The sequence below is a fragment of the Podarcis vaucheri genome (assembly GCF_965113315.1).
Source record: "Podarcis vaucheri genome assembly, chromosome: 15".
NCBI lineage: Eukaryota > Metazoa > Chordata > Lepidosauria > Squamata > Lacertidae > Podarcis > Podarcis vaucheri.
Window position 1 is genome coordinate 5243131 of NC_138753.1, and position 26939 is coordinate 5270069.

General features: G+C 47.4%; 1 protein-coding gene and 1 long non-coding RNA gene across 7 annotated transcripts in view; one reads left to right on the forward strand and one right to left on the reverse strand.

Annotated features, from left to right (window-relative positions):
- LOC309520196 (uncharacterized protein) overlaps positions 1-18388 on the forward strand; it is a 64799-nt gene extending 46411 nt beyond the window's left edge. For all 6 annotated transcript variants that reach the window (XM_082201684.1, XM_082201683.1, XM_082201682.1 and 3 more), the window contains 5 exons: positions 707-888; positions 9442-9499; positions 12389-12541; positions 15799-15999; positions 17857-18388. In XM_082201684.1, coding sequence (XP_082057810.1) covers positions 707-888; positions 9442-9499; positions 12389-12541; positions 15799-15999; positions 17857-17895 — 633 coding nt within the window. In that variant the 3' untranslated portion in view covers positions 17896-18388. The remainder of the gene's footprint in view (positions 1-706; positions 889-9441; positions 9500-12388; positions 12542-15798; positions 16000-17856) is intronic.
- On the reverse strand, positions 18262-21655 carry LOC309520341. Its single transcript, XR_014214217.1, has 2 exons — positions 20657-21655; positions 18262-18527 (listed from the first exon to the last, which is right to left on the reverse strand). It is a non-coding gene; the product is annotated as an uncharacterized lncRNA (long non-coding RNA).
- Positions 21656-26939: the final 5284 nt, after the last annotated feature.

The following is a 26939-nucleotide window of genomic DNA, read 5'->3' on the forward strand; positions in this document are numbered from 1 at the left end:
GCCCTGACCAAAGGCCTGGCGGAACAACTCTGTCTTGCAGGCCCTGCGGAAAGATGTCAGGTCCCGCAGGGCCCTAGTCTCTTGTGACAGAGCATTCCACCAGTTTGGAGCCGCAGCCGAGAAGGCCCTGGCTCTAGTTGAGGCCAGCCTAACCTCTCTGAGGCCTGGGACGTTGAGGATGTTATTATTTGCAGACCGTAGGTTTCTCTGTGGGGCATACCAGGAGAGGCGGTCCCGTAGGTACGAGGGTCCTAGGCCGTATAGGGCTTTAAAGGTTAAAACCAGCACCTTAAACCTGATCCTGTACTCCACTGGGAGCCAGTGCAGCTGGTATAATACCGGATGAATGTGCTCTCGCAGTGAAGACCCCATAAGGAGTCTCGCCGCGGCATTCTGCACCCACTGGAGTTTCTGGGTCAGTCTCAAGGGCAGCCCCACGTAGAGCGAGTTACAATAATCCAGTCTGGAGGTGACCGTCGCATGGATCACAGTGGCTAGGTCAGGACGAGAGAGATATCTTTCAGTTAAGAAGCCTGTTAAATATTTATTCCGGGGGAATGAAATGAGATGCTTGGAATTTTATATTTCTGAAACCCCTCTTGGCTTCCCACATTCTCATGCCATTGTGTTCAGTCTTCAAAACATTCCTTGGATCTTGTATCAGTTCTATTTGCCGTGAGCCTAAATTTCCTCTGCCTTATTGTAGGTTTTGCATCCTTATCTTGATGATCACAGTGTTCTGCTAGTCCAGATCTACGGCTTGGATGCTATTTACACCCCAGATCCAAGTGGACAAAGAGCAGGCACAGTAGCACCACGTTCTGGCCAGGCCATTGAGCTCAACGAACAATCCCAGCTGGGATGGACGGTTCTTCCGCTCTTTGACAGGTGAATCTAAAAGTAGATGCCTCTGTGTTTGGCGTTTTAGACTTACAGCAGAGCCTTGAGCATATTTACTGGAATGTAAGCCCCGTTGTGTTGTATCAAATGCTATTGAGAGCCAGTGTGGTGTAGTGGTTAAGAGTGGTAGTCTCGTAATCTGGTGAACCGGGTTCGCGTCTCCGCTCCTCCACATGCAGCTGCTGGGTGACCTTGGGCCAGTCACACTTCTTTGAAGTCTCTCAGCCCCACTCACCTCACAGAGTGTTTGTTGTGGGGGAGGAAGGGAAAGGAGAATGTTAGCCACTTTGAGATTCCTTAAAGGGAGTGAAAGGTGGGATATCAAATCCAAACTCTTCTCTTCTTCTTCTATTCTTACTCTGAGTAGACCCATTGAATTTGATGCACCTGACTATGATCACAGCCACCTAATACGTTGAAAGTGTATTTAAGGCACATGGCTTTCCCCAGAGAATCCTGGGAAGTGTAGTTTAGTGTCGCTGTGACCCGAGACATGGGTTCCAGTCATGGCAGTGGCTGTTTTGGGAATGCTTGGTGCCATCCTGATCAGTGAGAGGCGGCCTTAAAGCCATAAACCCTGCTGTTATAGGAACCAAACCATCAACAGTAAAAATGACTGGTGGCTCCAAATTCCATTTAAAGCGGGAGAAAGGGAGATGAATTCTAGATCAGTGCCAAAATCTGGATGGGTTATCGCCGCATCTGCAACTGAAGGATAAGCAAGCTATCTCGGGAGAGAAGGGAGGTATATTTACTGTTCAGCTTCCTGGTTTTCGGAGCGCAAAATGCCAGCGTTTATATCTGGAGTGGATCCCTTAACTGCCCTCCCAGAGACAGAATTACCCCCCAGAAGAAATGGAAGCAGAGAAGGCGGTAGGCAGCTGCAAAAGCTGCTGCTCGCCTTGAGAATGGACAAGGTGATGAGATGCCACCTGCCCGTTCCTTCAATATACTTGAGAGGAGAATGGACTGCACTGGTTCTGTTCACACCATAGCAGCAAGACCATAGCTTGCTAGAAGAGCATTTGTCCAGCATGCAGAACGTCCTGGGTTCTGTTCTCAGCATCTCCTGGTAGGGCTGGGAATGTCTCCTGTCTGGAGAGCTGCTGCCAGTCAGTGTAGACAATACTGAGCTAGATGGACCAATGGTCTGACTCGGTATAAGGCAACTCCTTGTGCTCCTACAAATGAGCTCCCAGCTGGGAGATCCCTAGCTGAAATCTCAGCTCAGTTAGCATTGCCCTGACTGGCTTTAAACAAACCATTTTACTCTCTGTCTCAGCCACAAGCACCGCTTCCCCAGTCTATAGCATGGGGATGACAGTGCAGGCCTATCTTCTCAAGGCTGTTGTAGGAATAACGGCTAAAACACGTTCGAGGACCTAGGAAAAGTGCTTTAGAAATACGAAGTGCGGCTGTTTTCAAGGGCGGAATCATTACTGCTCCCTTTCAGTGGCATGGCCAAGTGGAGGTGGACTGTAGAGCAGGGCTAGGGAACATGCGGCCCTCCAGCTGTGGTTGGACTCCAGCTTGCATCAGCTCCAGTTGGAGGGCCACAGGTTCCCCCAGATCTGCTTCAGTCTCCCTTATCAGCATCAATGGAGGAGCAACTGCTGTATCCCCACACTCTGGACCAAATGGAAGGGATGTGAAGCAACTTGTACAGGCTCTAGCACTGCCCCTCCTGCAAAGCAGTCAATCAGAACTTGATCTGGGACTATCTGCCTGACTATCCAGTCAGCTGGATGCCAGATCAGATAGCAGTGGTCTAAAGTGCTGGTCAATCCTTCCAAATCTCTCTAAGGCCAATGTTTGAGATCTGAGCAGAGTTTCAGGCTAGGTCAGGTGCAGGTTGGAGGTTCTATTGAGTTTTGAGGGCTAAATACCACCCTACATAAATGGAATAAGCTAGAGGTAAGATTTTAACAATGGGTAATCTTTTTTAAAAAATCTCTTAAATATTGGTTAGGTTAGGAAAAATCCACTTATCTCCAACAGCCTTTGTAAATTATACCTGTTGTGTTTTTTCTATTGTGATAAAAAAACAAGAAATGAAATAATTGGCTGAAGCTTTTAAATGTAGTCTGAGAATCCCTTCCTTTTCTGCCTCTGAAATATTCTGTAGCTTTTTATTTTATTTTGAAAAGTTTTTGCCTTTTTTGGGTGGGGGGGTTGGATCTTTTCGAGCATTCAAAAAAGAATAGTAAATTCGTATGCATGAAACTGACTGCAAAGAGCAATTAGTCCTTCATTAATATGCAAATTTGGTCCAATGCAAATTCATCTATGTATGCGGTTTTAAATATGCAAGCTGGTCTTGCTGTGCTAGAAAACCCAGATGCTTTTATTAACTTTGAAATTGAGGGATTTGGTTAATGATATTGTTGACAAGAAAAACTTGAATAAATTTGACGACTTGCCGTCTTCCATATTAGCAGAGGCTCATAGGAAGGGGGGGAAAATCCAAGCCAAATGCCGAATTTTATCTGGTAATTTTCCCATTACCAAACTAGGAATAAATGTCAGATATGAAGTAATAAGAGCTGGAAATCCTAATGTAGCTGTCCCAAGACCTGAAAACACTCCCCAAAGATCCAGCCGTTTTATACCCAGAGGGTAAAGCCATCTGTATTGGCTCTGTGAACAATATTCCGCTTGGAGGTTTAATATTGGGGAGTTAGATTGTTTTTGTTTGGGAGGAAATAGATGCACCTTGGAATTTTAAAAAGCTAACACTTACACAGGTGGCTGTTATCACCAGTTGCTTCCACACTTGGCTCTTGTTCTGGAATTGCTATCCTTTCTCCTCTACTTTAAAGGAGAATCACAGCGATGTTGACAAATGGGTGCAGCCCAGCTTCCTCTGTGCTTTCTTGCCTCAAGAATGGAGAACCTGTTGCCCTTTAGATGTTGCTGGGCTGCAGCTCCCATCATCCCTAACCATTGTGCCTGCTGGTCTGTGCCAAGCTCCAGGAGGGGTGCCCTCAGGGAGCTGGGGTCTCAGTCCAAGCACTATAAAGCTTTTACCACTTATCCAAGAGAGCAAGGTTCAAAGATGCAGCAATGTCCCTAGAACCCAAGGTCAAGAGATGGGGAAATGTAAGTGTTATGTGTGCCGGCGTGGTTGCTCGAGAGCAAACACGCAAGACCCCCACTGGTTTTTTCAAGGCTTTATTATCTGTGCAAAAACATTCACAGTGCAGAACGTCTCAATTCCACGTCTGCTCAGTCACTAGCAGAATCTGGGAGTGGGCGGTCCTTAAACTTTCCCCCATCCTACGCCTCCCCTCTCTGCGCGTAAACCGACTGCGCAGAGGATGTGGGCAAAGGGGGACCTCCCCCCCCCCCGCTTTGCTCAGGCTCGGTGTTGTGGCTCTCCCTTGCAACCTCCGAGCCCTGCATCCCTTCCCCACTGGAGGCGTGGCTTCCCTCCTCCCCGGAGGAAGAACTGCTTCTCACGATCTTCTCCTGTAACCCAACTGCCCTTCCACCTCTCGCCTCTGAGCTGATGGCAGTTCCCTGACAGTAAAGAATGTAGGAAAGTGCCGTATACCAAGTGAAACCATTGGTCCTTCAAGTCCAGGGTTGTCTGCACTGATGAGCAGCAGCAACTTTTGGGGTTTTTTGGCAGGAGTCTTCTGCATGCAGAGCAGGTGCTCTGCCACTGAGCTACGGCCCTTCAGATGTCTCTGGACTGCAACTCCTGTCATCCCTAACCATTAGCCAGGCTGGTTGGGGCTGATGGGAGCTGGAGTGCAACAAAATCTGGAGAGCCATGGCTTCTCCATGGAGGGTTGCTGGTTTTTGTTTTTAGCACCAGCCTGTTCAGTGGAAAATATGCCACCCTGTACCAGGTCTGACCATCTTGCCCAGCTACTCTGACTGGCAGCAGCTCTTCACGGTGCTGGGCCTTTTCCCACCACTCGCTGCGTGGTCTTTCAAACTGGAGATGCTGGGGACTGAACAGGGCACCTTCTTTGTGCAAACATACACTGAGCTAGAGGTCAGCGTTAAAGCTATGGGTTTCCCAGTAGTGATGTATGGAAGTAAGAGCTGGACCATAAAGAAGGCTGATGCTTTTGAATTATGGTGCTGGAGGAGACTCTTGAGAGTCCCATGGACTGCAAGAAGATCAAACCTCTCCATTCTTAAGGAAATCAGCCCTGAGTGCTCATTGGAAGATCCTGAAGCTGAGGCTCCAATACTGTGGCCACTTCATGAGAAGAGAAGACTCCCTGGAAAAGACCCTGATGTTGGGAAAGATGGAGAGCACAAGGAGAAGGGGACGACAGAGGACGAGATGGTTGGATAGTGTTCTCAAAGCTACCAGCATGAGTTTGACCAAACGGCGGGAGGCAGTGGAAGACAGGAGTGCCTGGCGTGCTCTGCTCCATGGGGTCATGAAGAATCGGACATGACTAAATGACTAAACAACAACAACAGAGGTCAGCAGGTACCCCCTGATACAGCACCCAAAGTAATGTCTATAGACATAGAAAGCTGCCTTATATTGAGTCAAACTATTGGTTCATCTTGCTCAGTACTGCCTACACTGACAGGCAGCTGCTCTCCTGGGTTTCAGACAGAAATCTCTCCCAGTTCTACCTGGCATGGGGAACTGAACAGGGGACCTTCTGACTGCAGAGCACACGCTCTGTCCCTGAGCTGTGGCCCTTCCCCAAACCTCTTGGGACAAATTCACAATTTGGACCTGAGGCTCCTTTGCCTGAGAACACAATAGCCCAAGAGCTGCCTCTGAAGTGGTGCGTTTGAGTGCACTGTGCCGTTATTTGCAAAGCTGCTGAAATCAAAACGACCTGAGAAGTTAATAGATTATGGTGCTCCCCAAATAGCTGTTTGATTCCCATGGCTTTCCTGGCACAGCTGTTTGGGATATAAATCCTGACAGTCAGAAATGGTTAGTTTCTAAATCCTTGATGTGCTACGCTCGGCAAAGAACCGTTGGAACAGTTAAGGCAGCCCGGGTGGCAAAGGCAGGGAGAGTGGAGGCGGAATATGTAACAGGGTCTGGAGCAGGCTTGGCTCTCGGTGCTACGGTATTTAAAGGTGCAGATGTCAGCGGCATTGTGGGCCAGAGCTGTGCATGCTCCAAACTTGGAAGTTAAAAAGGGATATCTGCAGCAAAAGAAATGTGAATTCTGCAAAGGGGGTGACCCAAGTACGCAAGTCATTTGGGGGGCAGCAGGAGTTTTTGTGGTGCCAATGGAGCAGTGTTAGGCATCATCAGCTGGAAAACTTTTGAGTCTGTCATCTTCCCTGCAACTCAGAGATCTCGCAAAAGAGGGTGTTGGAGTTGCCATGCCCAAGGAGGACTCTCCAGGGGCCCAACTTTGGGCCCTGCCAGCTGGAGGACATAGACTTATGTCCAGTGGCGTAGCGTGGGGGGTGCAGGGGGGGCCGGCCACACCGGGCGCAACATCTGGGGTTTAGGGTTAGGGGGCGCAAATCTACGGGTTAGGGGGCGCAAATCCACAGGTTAGGGGGTGCAAATTACTTGCCTTGCCCCGGGTGCTGACAACCCATGCTACGCCACTGCTTATGCCTCTTCCTCGGTTTGCATACCCAGAGGATGAGGGCCCCAATCACAGAGCCCTGTCCTCAGCATTGCAAATGGTCACAAATATGAAATTGGACAAGGTCCCTCTAAGGAGGACTGCCAGCTCTTCTCAGAGGGTGGGGCCAATCACAGAACACACCTTGCCTGCCTTTATAATGGCATCAGTTGGCTTCCGCTCCTTTCCAGTTTGGGGACTGCCAGGGTTTTCTTAAGCATATGGGGCGCCGGGGTGCAAAGATTCATCCGCCCGCCCCCCAGGTTGCCCAGTCCCAGGCGCGCAGGACGGCGGAGCCAACCAGCCGCCTCAATGTCTCGCTGGCTCAGTCGCCCCCGAACTCACAACACAGAGCTGCCCGCAGCAGAAGAGCCTGCCACGGCGCTCCAGCCAACCGGCGGGCTCTTCCCCGGACTCAACTCTCGGGCCCCGGACTCTTGGCCTGGCGCCCCTGAGAGCCCAGAACACAGGTGCCCCGCACTCCTTGCGCCTATGGGTAAGACGGCCCTGGGGACTGCTCTCTGGGATAAGACTCCCTGGGACAGTTTGTGAAGAATTTGAGACTCAATGAAAGGCTGTAGCTGCAACGTGATTGCATTGTCACCAGTTGTTGTTGTTTAGTCGTTTAGTCGTGTCCAACTCTTCATGACCCCATGGACCAGAGCACGCCAGGCACTCCTGTCTTCCACTGCCTCCCACAGTTTGGTCAGACTCATGTTTGTAGCTTCGAGAACGCTGTCCAACCATCTCGTCCTCTGTCGTCCCCTTCTCCTTGTGCCCTCAATCTTTCCCAACATCAGGGTCTTTTCCAGGGAGTCTTCTCTTCTCATGAGGTGACCAAAGTCTTGGAGCCTCAGCTTCAGGATCTGTCCTTCCAGTGAGCACTCAGGGCTGATTTCCTTCAGAATGGATCCGTTTGATCTTCCTGCAGTCCATGGGACTCTCAAGAGTCTCCTCCAGCACCAATTGTCACCAGTAGGTGGCTGTAATGGGGCCTTTTCTTGGCCTTTCTATACACCATTAAACCCAGAGGAGGAGAAGGAGCTCCTTGCTGTGGCAACATCTCCCCGTGTTGCCTGGTTAAGGAAATAAATTCCAGTCCATGGAGACTTGCTGGAAGCTTTCCAAGGTGCTGGTCCGGCTACCCAAAGTTGTACACCCTGTGATTTAGCCCTGATGAGCCTCTGCCTGCTGAAACAACCCCTAATGTGATGCCAAAAGCCAAGCTTTCCCCGAAGCAAGTCCTAGACACTTGCAAAACAGGAGTGCCTGAGGTGGAGAGTCTCAATGGCATTGCTCCTCTCTGCTATTTTTTTGTTGGCGTCCGTCTGTCTCAGGAAAGAATGGAGGAGTTCACCTTTGGGGGTGAGGTCAAACTGTTGGAAGATTACAGCGCCTGCTGTGGCTGTAGAGACCGATGTGGGAGAGACATGTTTTGTTGCAGTCGGGGCAGAGCAAGGCGCCCGGTTGCGCTGCTCAAATGTGCCATGGCGTTTCTTCTCTCTGCGCTCCTCCCAGTGGTCATTATCACAGGGGGAAAGGGGGTGCTACTGGTGTTGTGCAGACCCTGTTCGTTTTGGTGAGGGTTGTGTGTGGTCAGATCAGCCTGACCTTCAGCCAAAACTGAATTCCCCAGGCAAAATGCCACCTGGGTAGGAAGCTCGTAATGACCTCCCTGTTGAGAAGAGCCAATGGCCAGCCTGAATGGGCAGAAGGCACTTTCACTACCATGGACCAGAGCTGGTCTGAACCCCAGCAGCATCTGTCGGTCTCCCTCAATGGTGCTTGAAAACCTTTGGCTGCCACTGGGGCGCCAGCAACCTCTGCAATGCACTAAAGAATCCTGGGGGTTGAACTGAATTGGATTATGTGGTGCAGCTATGTTGGAGTGGCAAAATGCCACGGCTTGGCCTTGACTATGCACACTGAAATGCATTATGCAAGGGCTTTTTAAAAAAAGAAACAATATATGCTTGCTTTTCATTATGCGGTTCTTGAAGCCCGTGGGAGAGAGATGAGCCTAACAGCAATGTGTGGTTATATAAAAAATGCAACATAACTCTCCCCCCCTCCTGAGCCCAATCTAGTACACATTGTTAAACTATGGAACTCACTGCCACAGGAGGCAGGGATGCCCACCATCTTGGATGGCTTTAAAAGCAGATTGGACATGTCTATAACTCTGCCTCCATCTCTCAAAGTTCTTACAGTGTGTCCAGTTTTGTGTCTGCCTGACTTTGAGCCTGCAAGGCTAAGCCTTTCCCCACCCAAGGGGTGGGGCCAAGTTTGATAAGTGGGCGGGGCCACCTCTTTGTCAGTCACCTGACACCGGGTGTCCCCTTTTCCTTTCCCACGTGGTTTGAAATCAAACTCTGCAGACCAATGCTTGATCTACTTTAGTCATTTAAGTATTGGTTTATCATTACCGTTTCTAAGCAGCAATATGATGTACAGAAATGAGATTCGCACTGAAATGGTGAAAAATTTCCATAAGGACCTTAAAAACCAACTGCAAGGTGGTGTGGAAATATGGGCAGCTGAATTTAAGATGGGGAAACTGAAGCTGACAGATTTTTCCCATTTCTACCCCAAATCCAGCTCCCTGCAGACCTTTCGTTCACCTGGGCCTGAGGAAAAACATTCAATGTTTCACCCATGTTATTGAATCAATAGTTGTCCACGTATAGCAGTAATAACTTGAGGGGGCTCTTTTTGCTAAGTTTGTGTGTGTGTGTGTGTGTGTGTGTGTGTGTGTTCAGGAGATTAATAACCCCTCCTTCTGCCTTGGAGTTTATTAGCTTGAGGAGTATTTATTACCTCATAAGCACAAAACCCCTCTGGTTAGCATCTAATTAAACTCCAATTCAGTGCATGCAGTATTAGGGGGAATTGTATTAATAGTAAATTTCAGAGGAAAAGACAGGGAACAGAGATTACCTGTTGGATTAATCTTCCCTCTCTTTTGCAGAAACTGCGTAGGAAGTGGGGTGCACAACACGCCTTTGTTTCAAGGGGTGCCGAGTCCTGTGAGTACTGAACAAAATAAAGTAGTTTTAGATGAGGAACTGGATGGAAAATAAACACTGGAGGGAAGCTTCTGAGTGACATCATTTTTGAGAATGGCCCGTGTTTAGGTGGGAGAGGGGGGTTCTTGTTAGAAGCTCTCTAGGGAAGGGGAGGTTGGCCAAAGTCCTAGCCTGAGCATCTTCATTAAAGGCAAAATACAGATGTGAAGAATAATTACTGAGCTAGACAAGTGAGACTTTAGGCTCTGGTGGTTAATCAACCAAAGCTTTTGTTGATTGACCTCCAGGGCCAAAAGCCTAGAGGCATGGGGGATCTTTTTCAGCCTGAGGGCCACATTCTTTTGTGGGCAACCTTTCAGGGGCCACATGCCAGTCGTGGGCAGAACAACAAATGTAAACTTTGCACATCAGGCCAGTCACACACTCCTCTCTTGAAGGTCACATCTCTGGGATAGCTCAGTAGGTAAAGCATGAGGCTCTTCGTCTGAGGGTTGTGGGTTCGAATTCCATGTAGGCCAAAAGATTCCTGCACGGCAGGTGGTTGGACTAGATGGCCTTCGTGGTTCCTTCCCACTCTATAAGTCCATGATTCTATGATTCCGTCCTTCATCCAGGCAAGCATAGAGGCATTGCCAGAATTCAAGGGCACATTCTAGCCAGGCAAAAACACCTGAGGGTGTGAAGGAGGGCGTGGCCTGGGCAGAGAGGGTGTGTGATGGGGGTGGGGAGTCTTGAGAGCCAGATAGAGAGGATTGAAGGGCTGCATTTGGCCTGAAGTACCAGTGGAGCCAGAATCTTTAACTAGTTGATCTAGCTATTGAACTAATTAAAACTTGGAGCCGTTAGTTACTAGGTCAGTTTTTAATGTGATTTGCAGAATTAATTTGGTGCTTCTGTTTCTTTGGCTTGGAGGCAGAGCAATATCCCTGTCCAAACCCTTTTTGTTAAAATCTCCCCACACCATTTATTGGGGGGGGGGGGGAGAGAGAGAGAGAGAGAGAGAGAGAGAGAGAGAGAGAGGTCCTCTCTGCCTCTTTTGGCACTGGTTCCTCGTAGAGCTGACAGAACTAATTTTATTCTCTTTTGTCCTTTTCTCCGTGATGTAATCCTGCAGTTGGCATTTGCAGGATCCATATGTCAAATTGTGGAATGCTCCTATCCGCGATTGGCTTGCTTTGTTTTTTTCTCTTCCTTTTTTTTGTGTGTGTGTGTGCACGACCTCCTGGCTGTTGATGGCACAAACAGGATATTGTAGCTGCAATATTACAGTTTTTCAGTTGTCTGCTTTTAAACCTCCCTGGGTTCATGTTAGCCTTCTTTTATTATTATTTTTTTCACGGACAAAGAGAGCAGGGAGAGGTGGTTCTTTTACACAACCAAAATGACTGTTGTTATGACAGGGGCTGTGTAGGGAGGTGAGAGAGCCTGCGCACTTCAGGGATCCCTGTGTGGACCGAGTCTCTGTGTCTGTGAAATGGGCACAATGCCATGCTACCTGTTATCAGTAATAGGTGGTATTTGTCCGTGGTCACCCTTTAATAGTGCTTTGCTTTCCCCCAATAGAAGTGAATATCAATTACTCACTTAGGCTGCACTCCTTAACTGTACAGCAGATTCATGCCATTCAAGCACATTCAACGTACATGTAAAGCACAGAGCTTCTTCCCAAGCCATCCTGGGAAGTGTAGTTAGTTAAGGGTGCTGGGAGTTATAGCTCTGGGAGGGGGGAGATGACAGTTCACAGAATTCTTTGGCAGTGGGGAGTCATCTGCTTTAAATGTGTATTGAATATGTTGGTTGGCAAGAAGAAATAGGGATATAAAAGGAGAATTCCCTGGATGCCAAGATCCAGGTTTGGGGCAAGAATGTGCTTGAAATGTCTGGATCTGCCCCTTGTGTGGGGTTTAAAAACAAAACAAAAGCACACAGTATCAGCAAAGCAGCTTTTTTGACATTACAGTGGCACCTCGGGTTACATACGCTTCAGATTACATACACTTCAGGTTACAGACTCCGCTAACCCAGAAAAAGTGCTTCAGGTTAAGAACTTTGCTTCAGGATGAGAACAGAAATCGTGCTCCGGTGGCGTGGCAGCAGCAGGAGGCCCCGTTAGCTAAAGTGGTGCTTCAAGTTAAGAACAGTTTCAGGTTAAGAACGGACCTCCGGAACGAATTAAGTACTTAACCTGAGGTACCACTGTTATGTTGCTGTTGTTGTCGTATTTATTCATTTATTCAAAAAATCTATACACCACTTGATTGTAAAAAAGATGCTTCAAGGCAGTTTACAAAAGATAAAACAGTAAAATCAAGAAAAACTTGCAGCCATACCTCAAAACATACAATTACTAACATTGATTAAAATTACCTCAACTTTTGAAGTTTCTGGGCAGGTTTGTCTAAACGAGAACGTCTTTAGCAGGTGCTGAAAAGAGTACAGTGGAGAAGACGCCTGCTTGATATCACCCAAAATGGAGGCGATCTGGCCTGAAATCAGTGCCAATGGTGGCAGCACTTCTCCGCCACTGATGGAAGCAGCAGGGCAGGCAGGGGGCCCACAGAGACGCCACCACAGGGGCTTCTGCTGCCTGAGGCAGCAGCCTCACTTTGCCTAATAACTGGGCTGGATCTCGATCTCTCTCTCTCTCTCTCTCTCTCTCTCTCTCTGTGTGTGTGTGTGTGTGTGTGTGTTTTAAAGAATAGAATAGAAACTAGGGAAGAAAGGACAGGAATGGTGAAGGGGAATGTGGTGTTGATGTGCAACCTGGTCATCAAGGCCTGTGAGTCATAACAATGCAGATTATCTCAAAATACCCCCCCCCCTTTCTTAATGAGTGTTTGGGTTGTCCTTCTGGAAGACATAATGTTTTTGATACGATGTGTTTGCAAGGAATTTCTACAGGGCATAACCACCCGACCTGTGAAGGATGTCATGTCTGAAGGTTTACAGAAAAAGAGGCTCCGGCTTCTAGCCACGTACGGCAGTCTTGTTACCGAGGTGTGGGATGGCCATTACTTTGACAATGAGCGGCAGGAGTTGCCAGTAAGTTGAACCCTCATGTAATTATAAATCCATAACAGACATTTCTTTCACTGTGTAGCTTCTCACAGATCCTCCATCTGTCCCTTATGTGTAGGTATTTATTTACTTTCCATTGTTTTAGAGCAATTTTCAATCCCAACCTTCAGCAAGACTTCTTCTTGTTGTTTGTTTGTTTATGATTCATCTTTACCCCCTAAGATCCCAGTTCTTTAATGTTGTTAAGCATAATATTTAAAACAGTTGCTCTCGGGGTGACTAACAACCCTTTATCCCCACAAGAGCTCTGTGAGGTAGGTTAAGCTGAGAGGTAACAGTTTGTCCCAAGTTCACCCAGTGAGCTTTGTGGTTGAATGGAGACCACAGTTTTCATCTCCGGAGTCCTAGTCCAACACCCTAACCCAGCCTGTCCCAATCTGGTGCGCTCCAGAGATTTGGACTCCATCTTCCATCAGCCCAAGAGGTTTTTGCATTACAACTCTTATCATTCCCAGCCAGCATGCCCAACAGTCAGGGATGATGGGAACTGAATGAAAAGGAGGCGCATTGCCTTGTTAAGCAGGGTTGTGTGAAGGGGGAAGATTTGGACCAATCAGTCAAACAAAGTCATCTGTCTGATAAAGGTAAAGGTAAAGGGATCCCTGACCATTAGGTCCAGTCGTGGCCAACTCTGGGGTTGCAGCGCTCATCTCGTTTTACCTGCCGAGGGAGCTTCCGTGTACAGCTCCCGGGTCATGTGGCCAGCATGACTAAGCCACTTCTGGTGAACCAGAGCAGCGCACGGAAATGCTGTTTACCTTCCTGCCGGAGCGATACCTATTTATCTACTTGCACTTTCGAACTGCTAGGTTGGCAGGAGCAGGGACCGAGCAACGGGAGCTCACCCCATTAGAGGGATTCGAACCGCTGACCTTCTGATTGGCAAGTCCTAGGCTCTGTGGTTTAACCCACAGCGATAGGCATTGCCAAATAAAGTCATGCTTCCCTGGGGCTGCATCCGTACCATACATTAAAAGCTCTGTTATACCACCTTAAGAGACATGGCTTCCCCCCATTGTGTGAACTGTGGTTTGTTAAGGGTGCTGAGTTAGGAGGCACCCCTCATTCCCCACAAAAAAGCTACAATTCCCAAAGTTCCCTGGGAAGAAGAGGGAGTGATTCTTACACTAGTCTGAGAATTGTAGCTCTGTAAGGGGGAATAGGGACCTCCTAACAACTCTTAGCACCCTTAACAAACTACAACTCCCAAGATTCTTTGGGGGAAGAAGCCATGACTGTTTAAAGTGGTATAATACTACTTTCAATTTGTAGTGCAGATGGGGAAAATGAGTGGCTTGATACAATGTTTATTCATGTATCACAAACGTACTCTAAATGGCTACAAAATCCATTGGTTTAAGCAGTCCCCTTAGTGCTTAAGAGGATCCTGTTGGATATTTTTTAATGCAACACTCTTCAGATCTGGCCCCAACAGCCCCAGCCATTAGGCCCAATGGTCAGGGACACCAAAAAATCTGGAGGGCACCATCTTGAGGAAGGTCGCTCTGACCACTACCCTTTTCTGGTTTGCAGAGAAGAGATGTGTAGAGGTTCTTACAAGCCAAGCTTAATTACACAAGTTCAGGACACGGCTGGGAATGGAGTGGAGTGGTGGATTTTAAAAAAAGACAAACCCTTATTGGGCTCAAGGGTGCAGGAAAGTGGCTTTTGGATTAGAGAAAATCTAGGCTACTTAGTATGTAAGAGTTCGATTTCTTTTTGTAGATGGTGCTTTTGGGTGTCTTAAAAAGGATGCTTAAATCGAGCGGCTTCTGGCATCCGGCAAGGGTTGTTTGACTGCACCAGCAGCCAGCAAACCCTCACACTTTGGTACTTAACTTATTGCCAGTCCACAGAGGATAGAGGGGGAGTTGTTGGGGTCGTTGTTTTGCCTCTCCCCACCCACCCGCTCAGGCACCCCAGCTTCAAATTAAAGCCTATGAATTACTATAACAAAACGGTGTGCGGCAACAGTTAAGTGTTTGCCAGTTAAACTGGAGGTCTATGAAAACTCCTCCTTTATAATATATGGGGCACTGAGACCCTGGACAAATTAACTGCTGTTGCATGCAGCAGGAAAAACAAATGCTATTAAAGAATTGCTTAAGGAGTGGGATGTTTTTGTTCCCTATTGGAATAACAAAAATAAACATAAGAATCTTAGGAAGCTGCCATATACTGAGATGCTTGGTCCATTGAGCTCAGCATTGCCTATTGTGGAAGATTAAGGGCTTCCTGCCCACCTCCCTGTTTCTGCAGAAATCAGTGGTCCAGTCGTGCTTCTTCTGAGGTGCGGTAATTTCTGCTGCCTCTCTAGATCTAGTCTCTAGATCCGATTGATCCAGTCGCAGTCTGTGTAGACATATGGCATGAGCAGCTGCCCTCAGCAGAGGCTGAATGGAAGGAGGCAAGCTGAAGGTAGTGACTCATGAAGAAATTCAGCAGTCAGCCTCCTCTGAGGTCAGGTAAACCTACCGAGTCGTGAATGATTCACACACACACCTGGTGTAGAGACTCGGCAGGATTATGCAACCTTGGCGGAGTTGATTTGAAGGAGGCAAGGTCAGAGCAGTGACTCAGGCAGGGACATGACAGGTAGCTCCCTTTGAGACAAGGTACGGTATTTTTCGCTCTATAAGACACACTTTTTCCCCTCCCAAAATTGAGGAGAAACGTGTGTGCGTCTTATGGAGCGAATGCAGGCTCCTTGGCTTCAGCGATAGCAACGCGAAGCCTCCGAAGCGCAGAGGGAGCACTCCCTCCGTGCTCCGGAGGCTTCACGTTGCTTTCGCTGAAGCCTGGAGAGCAAGAGGGGTCGGTGCGCACTGACCCCTCTCATTCTCCAGGCTTCAGGGATAGCCGCCTGAAGCCTCCAGAGCGCAGTGGGAACTTTTTTCTTGGTCTCCCCCTCTAAAACAAGGTGTGTCCTATACTTGGGTGTGTCCTATAGAGCGAAAAATACGGTAATTCTTTTCCATCACTTGCGAGTGACCAAATGGTCCAAAGGCACCAGGTGCATTCACATGGCAAGACTGCCTGTCCTCAGTGGAGGCTGATTGAAAGAAGATGTAAGCCCAGAGCTCTGAAGATCAGTTAATCATACAGATATTTGGAAAGCATCCTCCCCTGGGGGTTGGTTATTTGGGCTTCAGGGCCTTTTGAATTTAGTTTCTCACAACCCTCTCATGAAGTTTTGTCTTTGAAAAATTGCTTTAATGTAGGTTCTCAATGACCTCCTATCTGTCGACAAAACAAGGAAATTTTTGGCAGCTCGAGCCAGCAAGAGGGGCAAGGAAATGTCACAGCTTGTTCTGAAAACCCTGGATAAAAAAACAAAAAAACTGGGTTGCACCAGCCTTGAATATCTGCAGCAAGAGCATTTTTACAAGCAAACAATGGGGGCCGTTTTTTACAATGTTGTGGTAAGTGCAGAAATGGAAAATGGAAAGAGCATATAATGCAGTGCAAAGCATTCAACACTTATTTTATATATAGCATATGGAGGTGTTTCAGCAGTTCTGGAGGTCTTAGGGGTTCAAACGACAAAATAAATATTTGGACTCGTCCACAACAAACATTCAAAGGACATTTCATGGACGTGGTTTCTCCCAAAGATTCCTGGGAACTGTTCTTCATTGGGGTGCTGGGAGGGGTAAACTACAGTTCCCATGATCCTTTGGAGGAAGCCATGTGCTGTAAATGTGGAAGTGATATGTGGTGTGGTGTGTGTCATGCAAATAGGGCTGATCATTATCTGGATCACAGCTGAAAAGGTGACAGAGCTTAACACTTTCCTCTGTTGCAGTCTTGTGGGAAAGTTGGCCCACTCAGGAAGCTGCAGTTTGCATTTGAGGGAGGAAACCCCCCATTCGTGCCAGTGGAGGATTTTTCTCTTAACATAGCTCCAGAGTTAGGATTTTATTCGGGACTGCATGGGGATGGAAAGGGTTAACTCCCCCCCTCCCCACAATGCCTTGCCTTCAGCCAAAGTGAGCCTATATTCTGCAGTCATTTGGGGCTGCTGCATCACAGTTCCTCTCCCAAATGTTACCCACATTTTGAGGAGCCTTTTCCCCCTTCTTTGGGGGTTGCAGTTATTTAGTAGCTCCCAGGGATGACTGTGTGGATGTGTAACACTTTGGCTTTTATATGGCGGTGTTATAAGAATTTTAAAGTCATATATAATGTTCATAACTCTGTGTGTGTGTGTGTGTGTGTGTGTGTGTGTGTGTCTGTGTCTGTGTATATATATATATATATATATATATATATATACACACACACACACACACACACACACACACACATGTCTGAAACCCCACAGATTAGGTCCTGAACAAATTTACCTCAAATATTTCTCTGCAAGGTTAAAGTGGGAAACCTCCCCATTGTCTCTTTCCTCACAAATCCTGTTCTTAAGGGCACATACAAAATATGAACTTGGTGTGAGCCTGTGACCAGTGACCTAGATTCAGGAATTAAGTAGTTATAATAACAAAAGAGTAGCCAAAACCCAAATAGTGCAATCAGGTAACTTGCCAGACAGGAGATAAACAACACACTCAGATTTCTGTTGTAGACCACCTTTTCTGTGAAGTAGGTATGATGTATCTGTGGGGTGGTCTTGGACTCCAGGGTGGGCAATTAAAAATGTCTATATAAGGGCTTGCATGCATGGCTTGGGGTCCTCCTCTCTCCTGCATGTGGGGGAGCACCCTGTTGCAACAGTTAATAAAGATCAGGCTTACTAACTGCTTTGCTTCTCAATATTCTCTGGTTGGTCTCTGTTATTTTCTCCTACCGATAGAGAACCTACAAAAGGACTCTATATGGGCTCTTGGGTATCCCATAAGGGAAAAGGAGCAGGATTTTTCTTATATCAGCTGGAATGTAACCGGCTGCCTAAAGGTCACACATGGACCCACATTTGCCTCTTGCCCCACCCACCTTTGGAATTTACCCCCCATAAGGTTTTCCATGATGGCGTGTGGCCCCCTGGGGCTGAGTAAGCTTCCCTGGCCTTGCCTTAGGTTTCCTTTCAATGCATCTGGTTCTGATTCCCTGGGCTAGGGCTGCCTAGTCCTGATGCTTCTATCATTTCTTCTGGTGGTAGCCAATATGTGATCCCTTCTAGATGTTTGCTGGGCTCCAGCCCCCGACATCTCTGACCATTGGCCACTCTGACTGGGGCCGATGGGAGTTTTAAGCCCAGCAACTTCTGGAGGGTTGCTGGTTCTGCATCTCTGGACGAAATGAACACGGTGTCCATTGCATTGCAGGAAACAGCACTCATGAATGCAGGATATGGTCCACTGTGACTGATCATCTTCAACAGTGTCCGTGAAGGAAAGAGGAGTATGGGAAGCTTAATTCTGTGTGGCGGAACTGTGAATCCAGGAATGTGAGGAAGAAGAGAAAATTTCCATAGCAGTAGTTCGCCCTCACATTTCCAGCACCCTTAAACTACAGTCCCCAAGATTATTTGGTGGGGAAGAGTTATGTGCTTTAAATGCGCATTGAACATGCTTTACATGTAATGTGTGGCTCTCTGTGTACACACACACACACACACACACACACACACAAATCTCAGACTCGCAATCTGTGCAATTTGTAAAAGATTGCAAGATGCAATAGAATCCTTTGCATGTCTGCCCATAAATAAGTCCCAACAAGTCCACTGGAACTGACTCCCATATATAAGTGTGTATGGGATTGTGGCTTTAATGCAGCAGTAATGGTCTCCAGCGGCAAAAGCAATTCTTTCTGCCTCCTTAACTCCCCATGCTTAAAATCAGCGTGCTTCATTTACTAATGGTTCAACATGTTCCTTTGTTACATTTCTGATGATAAATGGGAGGTCTCTGGTTTCAGCAGGGGTGGTGGGAGAAGCTATCTCATTTAATCAATTGAAGTCAATCTTGTAACCACGTTCTATCCATTGGGAAATCTTAAAGCGGGGGGGGGGGGGGAGAGAAGTAGGTTATTCAGACAAGAAGGCTTGTGTCACAGTTTTGCTTCTGCACCTCCTGAAGTGATCAGAGGAAGGAGTGATAAAGACTGTGTGAGGGGGGGAAATCCAGTCTGCTGCAGCTGTTTATCTGAATATGTCTAATCCAGGCATTTCCATCCTTTTGGGGGTTTGTGACTCTTACCCCTTCTGGTCACTTCTATCTCTCCCCCCATATTAGACACCCCCCCCGCGCCCCCCGCACAAGAGGGAGCGCACATATTCACTTTTTAAACATGGTTGAGTAAAAGTAGGAACTAGTTGAATTAATCTGAGGTCTGAAAGAACTGAAAAACCCAGGAGGGAGAGTCACACTTCCAGCTTCCTCTTTTAGCTCTGCAAGCACGTCAAAGTGCAAGTAGATACATAGGTACCACTCCGGCGGGAAGGTAAACGGTGTTTCCGTGTGCTGCTCTTGTTCGCTCAGTCAGGCTGGCCACATGACCCGGAAGCTGTACGCCGGCTCCCTCGGCCAAGAAAGCGAGATGAGCGCCGCAACCCCAGAGTCGGCCACGACTGGACCTAATGGTCAGGGGTCCCTTTACCTTTACTTACGTTTCAAAGGAGAAAAAAGTATCCACTCTCCCCACCCCAGGGCAGGCAAGGCAGTGAGTCCATTCCTCACTTTGCTTCCCTGCCTTTGTGCTTCCCACAGTCTACTTCTCCCACACATGCCCTTCATATTCCTACCAGTGGCAGGGTGGTAGCAGAGATCAAAGGTTTTGTGAGCACCAGGAAAGGGCGCCACGTTGGCAACTCCTGGTCTAATCCTATCTGCCATGAGCAGGGCCTGAGCATGGAACAGCAGGGGAGGCAATGCTTTATCTGAGTCCGGAGGCTGACCTAATTTACAAGGCTGTTGTGAAAGGTGTCTGATAACATGTATTTGTGTTTAGCACTTTGTGCACTGAAAGAGTGAGAGACCTCCTCTTTGTGCCCTGAAATCATCTGGGGAGACCCTCCGTTAGGCATCCCTTATTTATGTACTACCATTTTCACCAAGGTAACGAAGCCAAGTGCTACTGCTTGTGTTTTCTGAGTGATGTATGGAAAGCACATGAACCTGACCTTTGGAGGGTTTGTAAGTAAACCATTTTTAACTTACCAAATGTGTGCTCTTTTCTGTGCTAAGGGAAGAGGGAAGTTTCGAAACTCACAAGGACATATTTTAAAGGTCTGTGCTTGACTTTGCTGTGTATTTTGTGATTTTAAATCTCTGCTGGGGTTATCTCTCCAAATAGCCCCAAACCTGGATCTTGGCATTCAGGAATCCTCCTTTTTATATACCGTATTTTTTGCCTCATAGGGCGCACCGGCCCATAGGACACACCTCCCCGCTGTCCCCCAAGCTTGTGCTGTCCCCCAGGTTTCTCCCCGCCGCCAGCCTCCAAACCAGGTTGGGGGACAGTGCGATGGCGGCGTTCCGCTGTCCCCCAGCTTGTGGGGCTGGTGGCAGGGAGAAGTGCGCTTCTCCCCACCGCCAGCCTCCAAACCAGGTTGGGGAACTGAAGCCCAGGGCACGCTGTGCAGCGCGCCCCAGGCTTCGAGAGGCAGGCTGCTATCCGCAAGCCTAGGGAGCCCGACGGGAACTCCCGCGGGCTCCCAAGGCTTGTGGAGAGCTTCCTGAAGCCTGGAGAGCGAGAGGGGTCAGTGCGCACCGACGCCTCTCACTCTCCAGGCTTCAGTGAAAGCCTGCATTCGCCCCATAGGATGCACACACATTTCCCCTTCATTTTTGGAGGGGAAAAAGTGCATCCTATAGGGCGAAAAATACAGTAGCTTTTTTCCCCCTTGCCACCAAGGAAATATCCATAAGCTTTTCTCTATCCACTTTCTCCATGCCATACATTTCGTGCACTTCTATCATGTCGCCTCAAACCCGCCTTTCCTCTAAACTAAAAGTCCCAAACGCTGCAACCTTTTCTTCCATCCGCTCAATCATTTGGGTTGCCCTTTTCTGAACCTTTCCCCTTTGAAGTGATGTAGAAATGTGGGGAACTGAACTGAAGACTGAAAAATAAGAGAGAAGCTGGAGACAAACCAAAACTGTCAAATTCCCCCATCCTTACAGGCAGCTAGAGCAGCAGGGATGTCTCCTGGAATCTTTCCCTCAGGGCAGTTGGTGGTAGAATGGCCAGGGGTGGGAATGGCAGTTGGACCCGGCCCTCAGGTGTTCACCTTCACCTGCCTGCCAGGCCCTCCTTCAGTCCTCCTCCGCAGGGCCATTGATGACAAGGATTTCCCTGGGATTATATGGAGGTGAGGTGGAGATTGGGTCTTCTTCATGAAGTCTGGCCCCGACTCTGGAACGGCCTTCTGAGCACGGACACACCTGCCAGTGACCCTTAGTCCTCAGGTAAAGAAACAGGCTCAAATGGAGTTTTTCTTAAAATTGTGGTTGTTTTTAGAGTTTTAGTGTTTTCAGTGGATTGTTATTTTAACTTCCTCTGGCAACTATGTTTTTCTTTTCTTTTCACCCCTTTGGATTTCTCCCCTCCCCCTTTGGTTTTATTTTGCTTGCCTGTGGTTCACTGCTTTTATTGGTGGTGTTGATGTGTAAACTTCCCTCAATCTTTTAATAAGATGGGGTATAAATATATTACATAAATAGGTTGCTGTACGAATTGGGGATGGGGAAATCTATCCCTTTTGGTTCCTCTCATTTTTCCGTCAGTTTCTTTTTCTAAGACCCCCTAAAGCACTGTTATGGGACCTTGTATGTGTGGCAGGGTTTTCTGGGATATCTGAAGGACCATCTCTTCCATATTAGCTAATTTCATCACCCTCATTGCTTCATCATCGTCCCCCCGAAAAGAGAATACATCTCTTATTTATTTCATTTCATTTCTATCCTACCTTTTATCCAAGAAGCAAATGTGGTATACATCTAATGTTTATTGGATGGATTTCCCCCCTAAATTGATTTTTGAATTCTGAATTTATTGTTATTCATGTTTTATACTGTGTTTTTTGTTGCATCAATTAAGTGTTTTAATTTTGTTGTTAGCCACCCTGAGCCCAGTTTTCTGAACCAGGAAGGGCGGGGTATAAATAAAAAAATATTATTATTATTACATAGTTCTCTTCTCATTTTTTCCTCACAACCACCCTGTGTGGTAGGCTTGGCTGAGAGATTGAGACTGGCCCAAGGTCACACTGTGAGTTTTATGGCCGAGTGGGGATTTGAACCTAGTCCAAGACTCTAACCACTACACCACAGTGGCTGTCATTCCATGACAGTCTTTGGGAGAGACTACTGTGCTTTGAGCCAGACGTACTGATGTTGCTTTCTAATGTAGTGATGTGGTGGCATGGAATAATATTTTAAAGTAATTATTAAGGTTTTTTTTTAAAGGAAATATACATAGAAAGTATTGTTTTCACTGTATATTTGTAAACTGACCCAGGATGTTAACTAAGGAAAGGCATATTAAAAGTTGAACAAATGAATGAATTCTAAATGCCCTGACCAGCAGCCATGCCAACAACATCTGGAGGGAAAACAATTTGGGAAAGGCTGTTCTCTGAAACCTGCCTGCCATCATCCTTCAGAACCAGCATCAGAGGTGGGGAGGGGGTGAGGAAAACATTTGTCTTCATATAACAGATCAGCGCTGCCAATTGTTTAATTCCCCCCCCCCAACCTTTCCTCCTGCTACTAGAACATTTGACTCACCGGAGACATTCCAGGCTTGCAGAATCACAAATGTATTGTCTGCCAGTCTGCATTCCCTTCCTACAAGGCCATCTGCTGCACCTCAAATATTAAATGTGTGTTGTTGTCTTTTCTGTAAAAAGGAAAAATCTTTTGCGTCAAACAAATCAACATTGTTGTCTGATGGTGGGGCAAGGAAGACGCTGGTATATGAGCTTGTAGGTAATTCTCTGGTTGCCTGGAAGGACATATTTGGACAGCAATATCTTGGGGGCCACAGGTCCCCAGCCCTAGTGTAAGCACTGCTTGCCCTTCTTGAGAGGATGACTGGATAGCTCAGTTGGTTAGAGTGTGGTGCTGATGACATCAAGGTTGCAGGTTCGATCCCCGTATGGGACAGCTGCATATTCCTGCATCAAAGGGGGGTGGATTAGATGATCCTCAGGGTCCCTTCCAAAACTCTACCATTATATTATTCTATTATTCTGTATGAACTGCATGTTGGGGTATGATGGAGTTATCAACAAAAAAATCCATTGTGATTTGGACGTGTGTTCCAGTTTTCAGTACTCTCTCTGTGTGAGAGAGTGAACGTGGGTTGATTTTTCAGTTGGACAGAAATCTTCACCAGGCAGATCAGAAAAGTAAGCAACAAAAATGCAAACTTTTGAATAATATGCCTGGCTCTCCTCCTCCTCCTCCTTCTGAGAACATGTGAAACTTGAAAGGTTATATAAGGTAAAGGTAAAGGGACCCCTGAGCATTAGGTCCAGTTGTGGCCGAGGGAGCCGGCGTACAGCTTCCGGGTCATGTGGCCAGCAGGACTAAGCCGCTTCTGGCGAACCAGAGCAGCGCACGGAAACGCCGTTTACCTTCCCGCCAGAGCGGTACCTATTTATCTACTTGCACTTTGATGTGCTTTCAAACTGCTAGGTTGGCAGGAGTAAGGATTCGAACCACCAACCTTCTGATCGGCAAGTCCTAAGCTCTGTGGTTTAACCCACAGCGCCACCCACGTCCTGAAAGGTTATATACCTTTATGCAAATAGGAACCACCCCTATATAACGAGCTCATCAGTTCTGAATATAGTAAGTTATCTGCCTCGGAGTTAATGGGTTTGCTTGCCATTATTTTGTGCCGTGTCCAAAGTTATCAAACACAGGGTCCCTCTGAATGCCGGCTGCTGGGAGCCACAAATGGGAAGAGTGCTGCTGTTCTCATGTCCTGCCATGGGGCACCCCTTTGGGGCATCTGGGGGCCCACTGTGTAAATAGGATGCTAGACTAGATGGATCCCTTTTAGCCTGACCCAGCCGTGTTCTTCTGATGTCCTTACCTCTGCTACAATCTCAGTTAATTGATCTGTGTCAAGCGGAGCACTCAGTATGTGAATACTTTTCTGTACCTTGCAGACGCTTCTGCAATACAGGAAACATTTTGCAAATTTTGCACAGCTTATAGTAGCATGGGGAGCCTTTTTTAGCCTGAGAACCAGATAAAGAACTGGCCCATCGTCTGTGGGCCATCCTTGACAGTTGGTGCAGGTGCTTACCTGTCAGTGATCGGACTAACATCCTCTGGTGACGTAAAGCATAGAATAAATACAACAACAACAACAGAATTCTAAATAGCGTTGAAGCCATAAATATAAAACAGGACAAACCCTATCCAAGGCATATACAGTGGTACCTCGGGTTAAGAACTTAATTCGTTCTGGAGGTCCGTTCTTAACCTGAAACTGTTCTTAACCTGAGGTACCACTTTAGCTAATGGGGCCTCCCGCTGCTGCCACACGATTTCTGTTCTCATCCTGAAGCAAAGTTCTTAACCCGAGGTACTATTTCTGGGTTAGCAGAGTCTGTAACCTGAAGCGTCTATAACCTGAAGCATCTGTAACCTGAAGCGCCTGTAATCCGAGGTACCACTGTAATCATGGCTCAGAAACAGGGATGGGGAACCTGCATCCCTTCAGAAGTTGCTGGACTCCAACTCCCATCAACTTTGACCGTGGGCAACGCTGGCTGGGGCTGATGGGAGCTGTAGTTCAGGGGGCCACAGGTTCCCCATGCCGGGCACAAAACATTTCAGATTCAAAAGGATCAGATTTGAAAGGCCTGTGAGAATTAAGAAGCGGTTTGCTTGGCGTGGCGTGGAAACTTCGTAATAGGGGTGGCTGTGTGGGTGTGTAGATCTAGATCTAGATCTCTAGATCTCTATATCTCTCTCTATTTGTTGTTGTTTAGTCGTTTAGTCGTGTCCGACTCTTCGTGATGACATGGACCAGAGCATGCCAGGTGCTCCTGTCTTTATATCTATACCTATACCTATACCTATACCATCTATAAAAGTAAAGGGACCCTTGACCATTAGGTCCAGTCGTGACCGACTCTGGGGTTGCGGCGCTCATCCCGCTTTATTGGCCGAGGGAGCCGGCGTACAGCTTCCAGGTCATGTAGCCAGCATGACTAAGCCGCTTCTGGCGAACCAGAGCAGCACACGGAAACAACGTTTTCCTTCCCGCTGGAGTGGTACCTATTTATCTACTTGCACTTTGACGTGCTTTTGAACTGCTACATTGGCAGGAGCAGGGACCGAGCAACGGGCGCTCACCCCGTCACAGGGATTCGAACTGCCGATCTTCTGATCGGCAAGTCCTAGGCTCTGTGGTTTAACCCACAGCGCCACCTGCGTCCCTCTATATCTATATCTATCTTAATAGTTATAATGGTTATAGGCAGTTGTGACTAGGCCATTAGGGTAAGTGGGGCATTGCCCCATCAACCTCAATCTGCCTCAGCCAGCCCCCCATTGCTCTGTCTTTCTGCATACAGCTAATGGTGTGGGGGGGGGGGTATGGATCTGCCTGCTATGACCTCTGGCTCCATCTGCTGTCGGCCTCCCTGCCTTTCGCCCTACCAATCCCAATGGGTATCAGTCACATTGTTTATCAGACAAGTACCCCCCCCTTTATAGAAGAAGGATTTGTGCCTCAAGCAGGCATGCCCAGGGCTCTTTCTGACTGTAGTCACAACATGTTAATTGCTCAGAAGTATAGGTGCATGTGAATAATAAAAGAAACACGTGTCTGTTTGTGGATTATACTCCGATTTATTTAGTTGCATCAGCGGGCAAAGGATACAATCGCTTTTCTGCCTGTAGTATCACAATGTCATTGCCAGCCTGAATGCAACCAAAATCGTTGGCATCAAATAACTCTTGCGATGAAAATTCACCCATCCAGATTTTTGGGCCTGCGGGTTTGTTTCAGCTCCACCATCTTTCCAAGTGCTATGCTCTGTGACTTTTTTTTTTTTGGTAATAGGAAAATCATCCCACCGGCATTCTCGCTGAAGTCGGCTGTTTTCGGCGATCTCTTTGCAAAAGTCTTGAATTTCTCCTCTGGGACGTGGGACTTAATAACACTGCAAACAAGTCTTTATCTCAGTGCAGGGAGATAATTACTCTTAACGACCAAAGTGCCACAATTGAAACTTTGGGATGCCTTGTGTGAGAGCGTGTGCGGCCGTCCGCGCTTGCGCATCAGAGTCCTCAAAGCTGTCATTGCTCTGGAGGACTGGCTGCTGCAGAATATCCCCTGCTAACTGTGTGTCCTCATTTCGGTCACCATGGAGAAAACCATCTGCTTCAAGTTTCTTGGAAAGGAGCTTGTGTTCCAACCCCCCTCCCCCTTCCACAACACCCTGTCTCCATCCCCAGCTGCCATCCATAGACAAGCAATTAAGGAATTCATCTCTCAGGTTAAAAATAAAATAAAACAAAAACACCATGCTCTAAATTCATTTCTAATTAGGACACACATGGATTTTTTTTTATTTTTTTTTTACTTGTGTGTATATATCAGGGCCGGCCTTACCATTAGACAGAGTGAGATAGTGGCCTCCGGAACATAGGAAGCTGCCTTGCACCAAGCCAGACCTTTAGTGGTCAATTTAGCTCAGTATTGGCTGCATTGGTTAGCAGCAGCTCTCCAGAATTTCAGGCAGGGAGCATTTCCAAGCCATAACTAGAGATGCCAGGGACTGGACCTGCATGCAAAGCAGGTGCTCAGCCAGGGAGCTACAGTTCCCAAATCATATGTGATCTGAAACACAGGGTGTGGTGGGTGTGGTTGCATGTGAAAAATGTATACAAATCATCATCATGGCCCTGTGCCCTGAGTTCTAACCATATCCCTATCCTCAGGAAGCTGTTATACAGGAGCCACCTTGAAACCACTTGGAATTTCACCAGTCTGTCTTGCTCTCACCTTTTTCAAAGTTGTTGTTGTAATCTGTTCTGGAAATCTTCCCTTGAAGATCAGGGTCCCAAATATCTAAATAAGTACCGTATTTTTTGCACCATAACACTCACTTTTTTCCTCCTAGAAAGTAAGGGGAAATGTCTGTGCGTGTTATGGAGGGAATGCCTACGGGTGGCATGCCTACGGATTTTCCTCCTCTAAAAACTACGTGCGTGTTATGGTCGGGTGCGTGTTATAGAGCGAAAAATACGGCAAATATTTTGGGTTGTATTCAACTAAGGGCTCGTCCACACTTCAGCTTGTCCCTAGCTTCTGAGCGTTTTCTGTTTTACCCAGGAAAACCCACTGTTTAGTGCTGAGTCGGAGCAGAGAAAACCCGATTGACATCTGTTCTGATTCAGCGGTAAGGATCAGGAGGAAGTTGGGGGACAAGTGG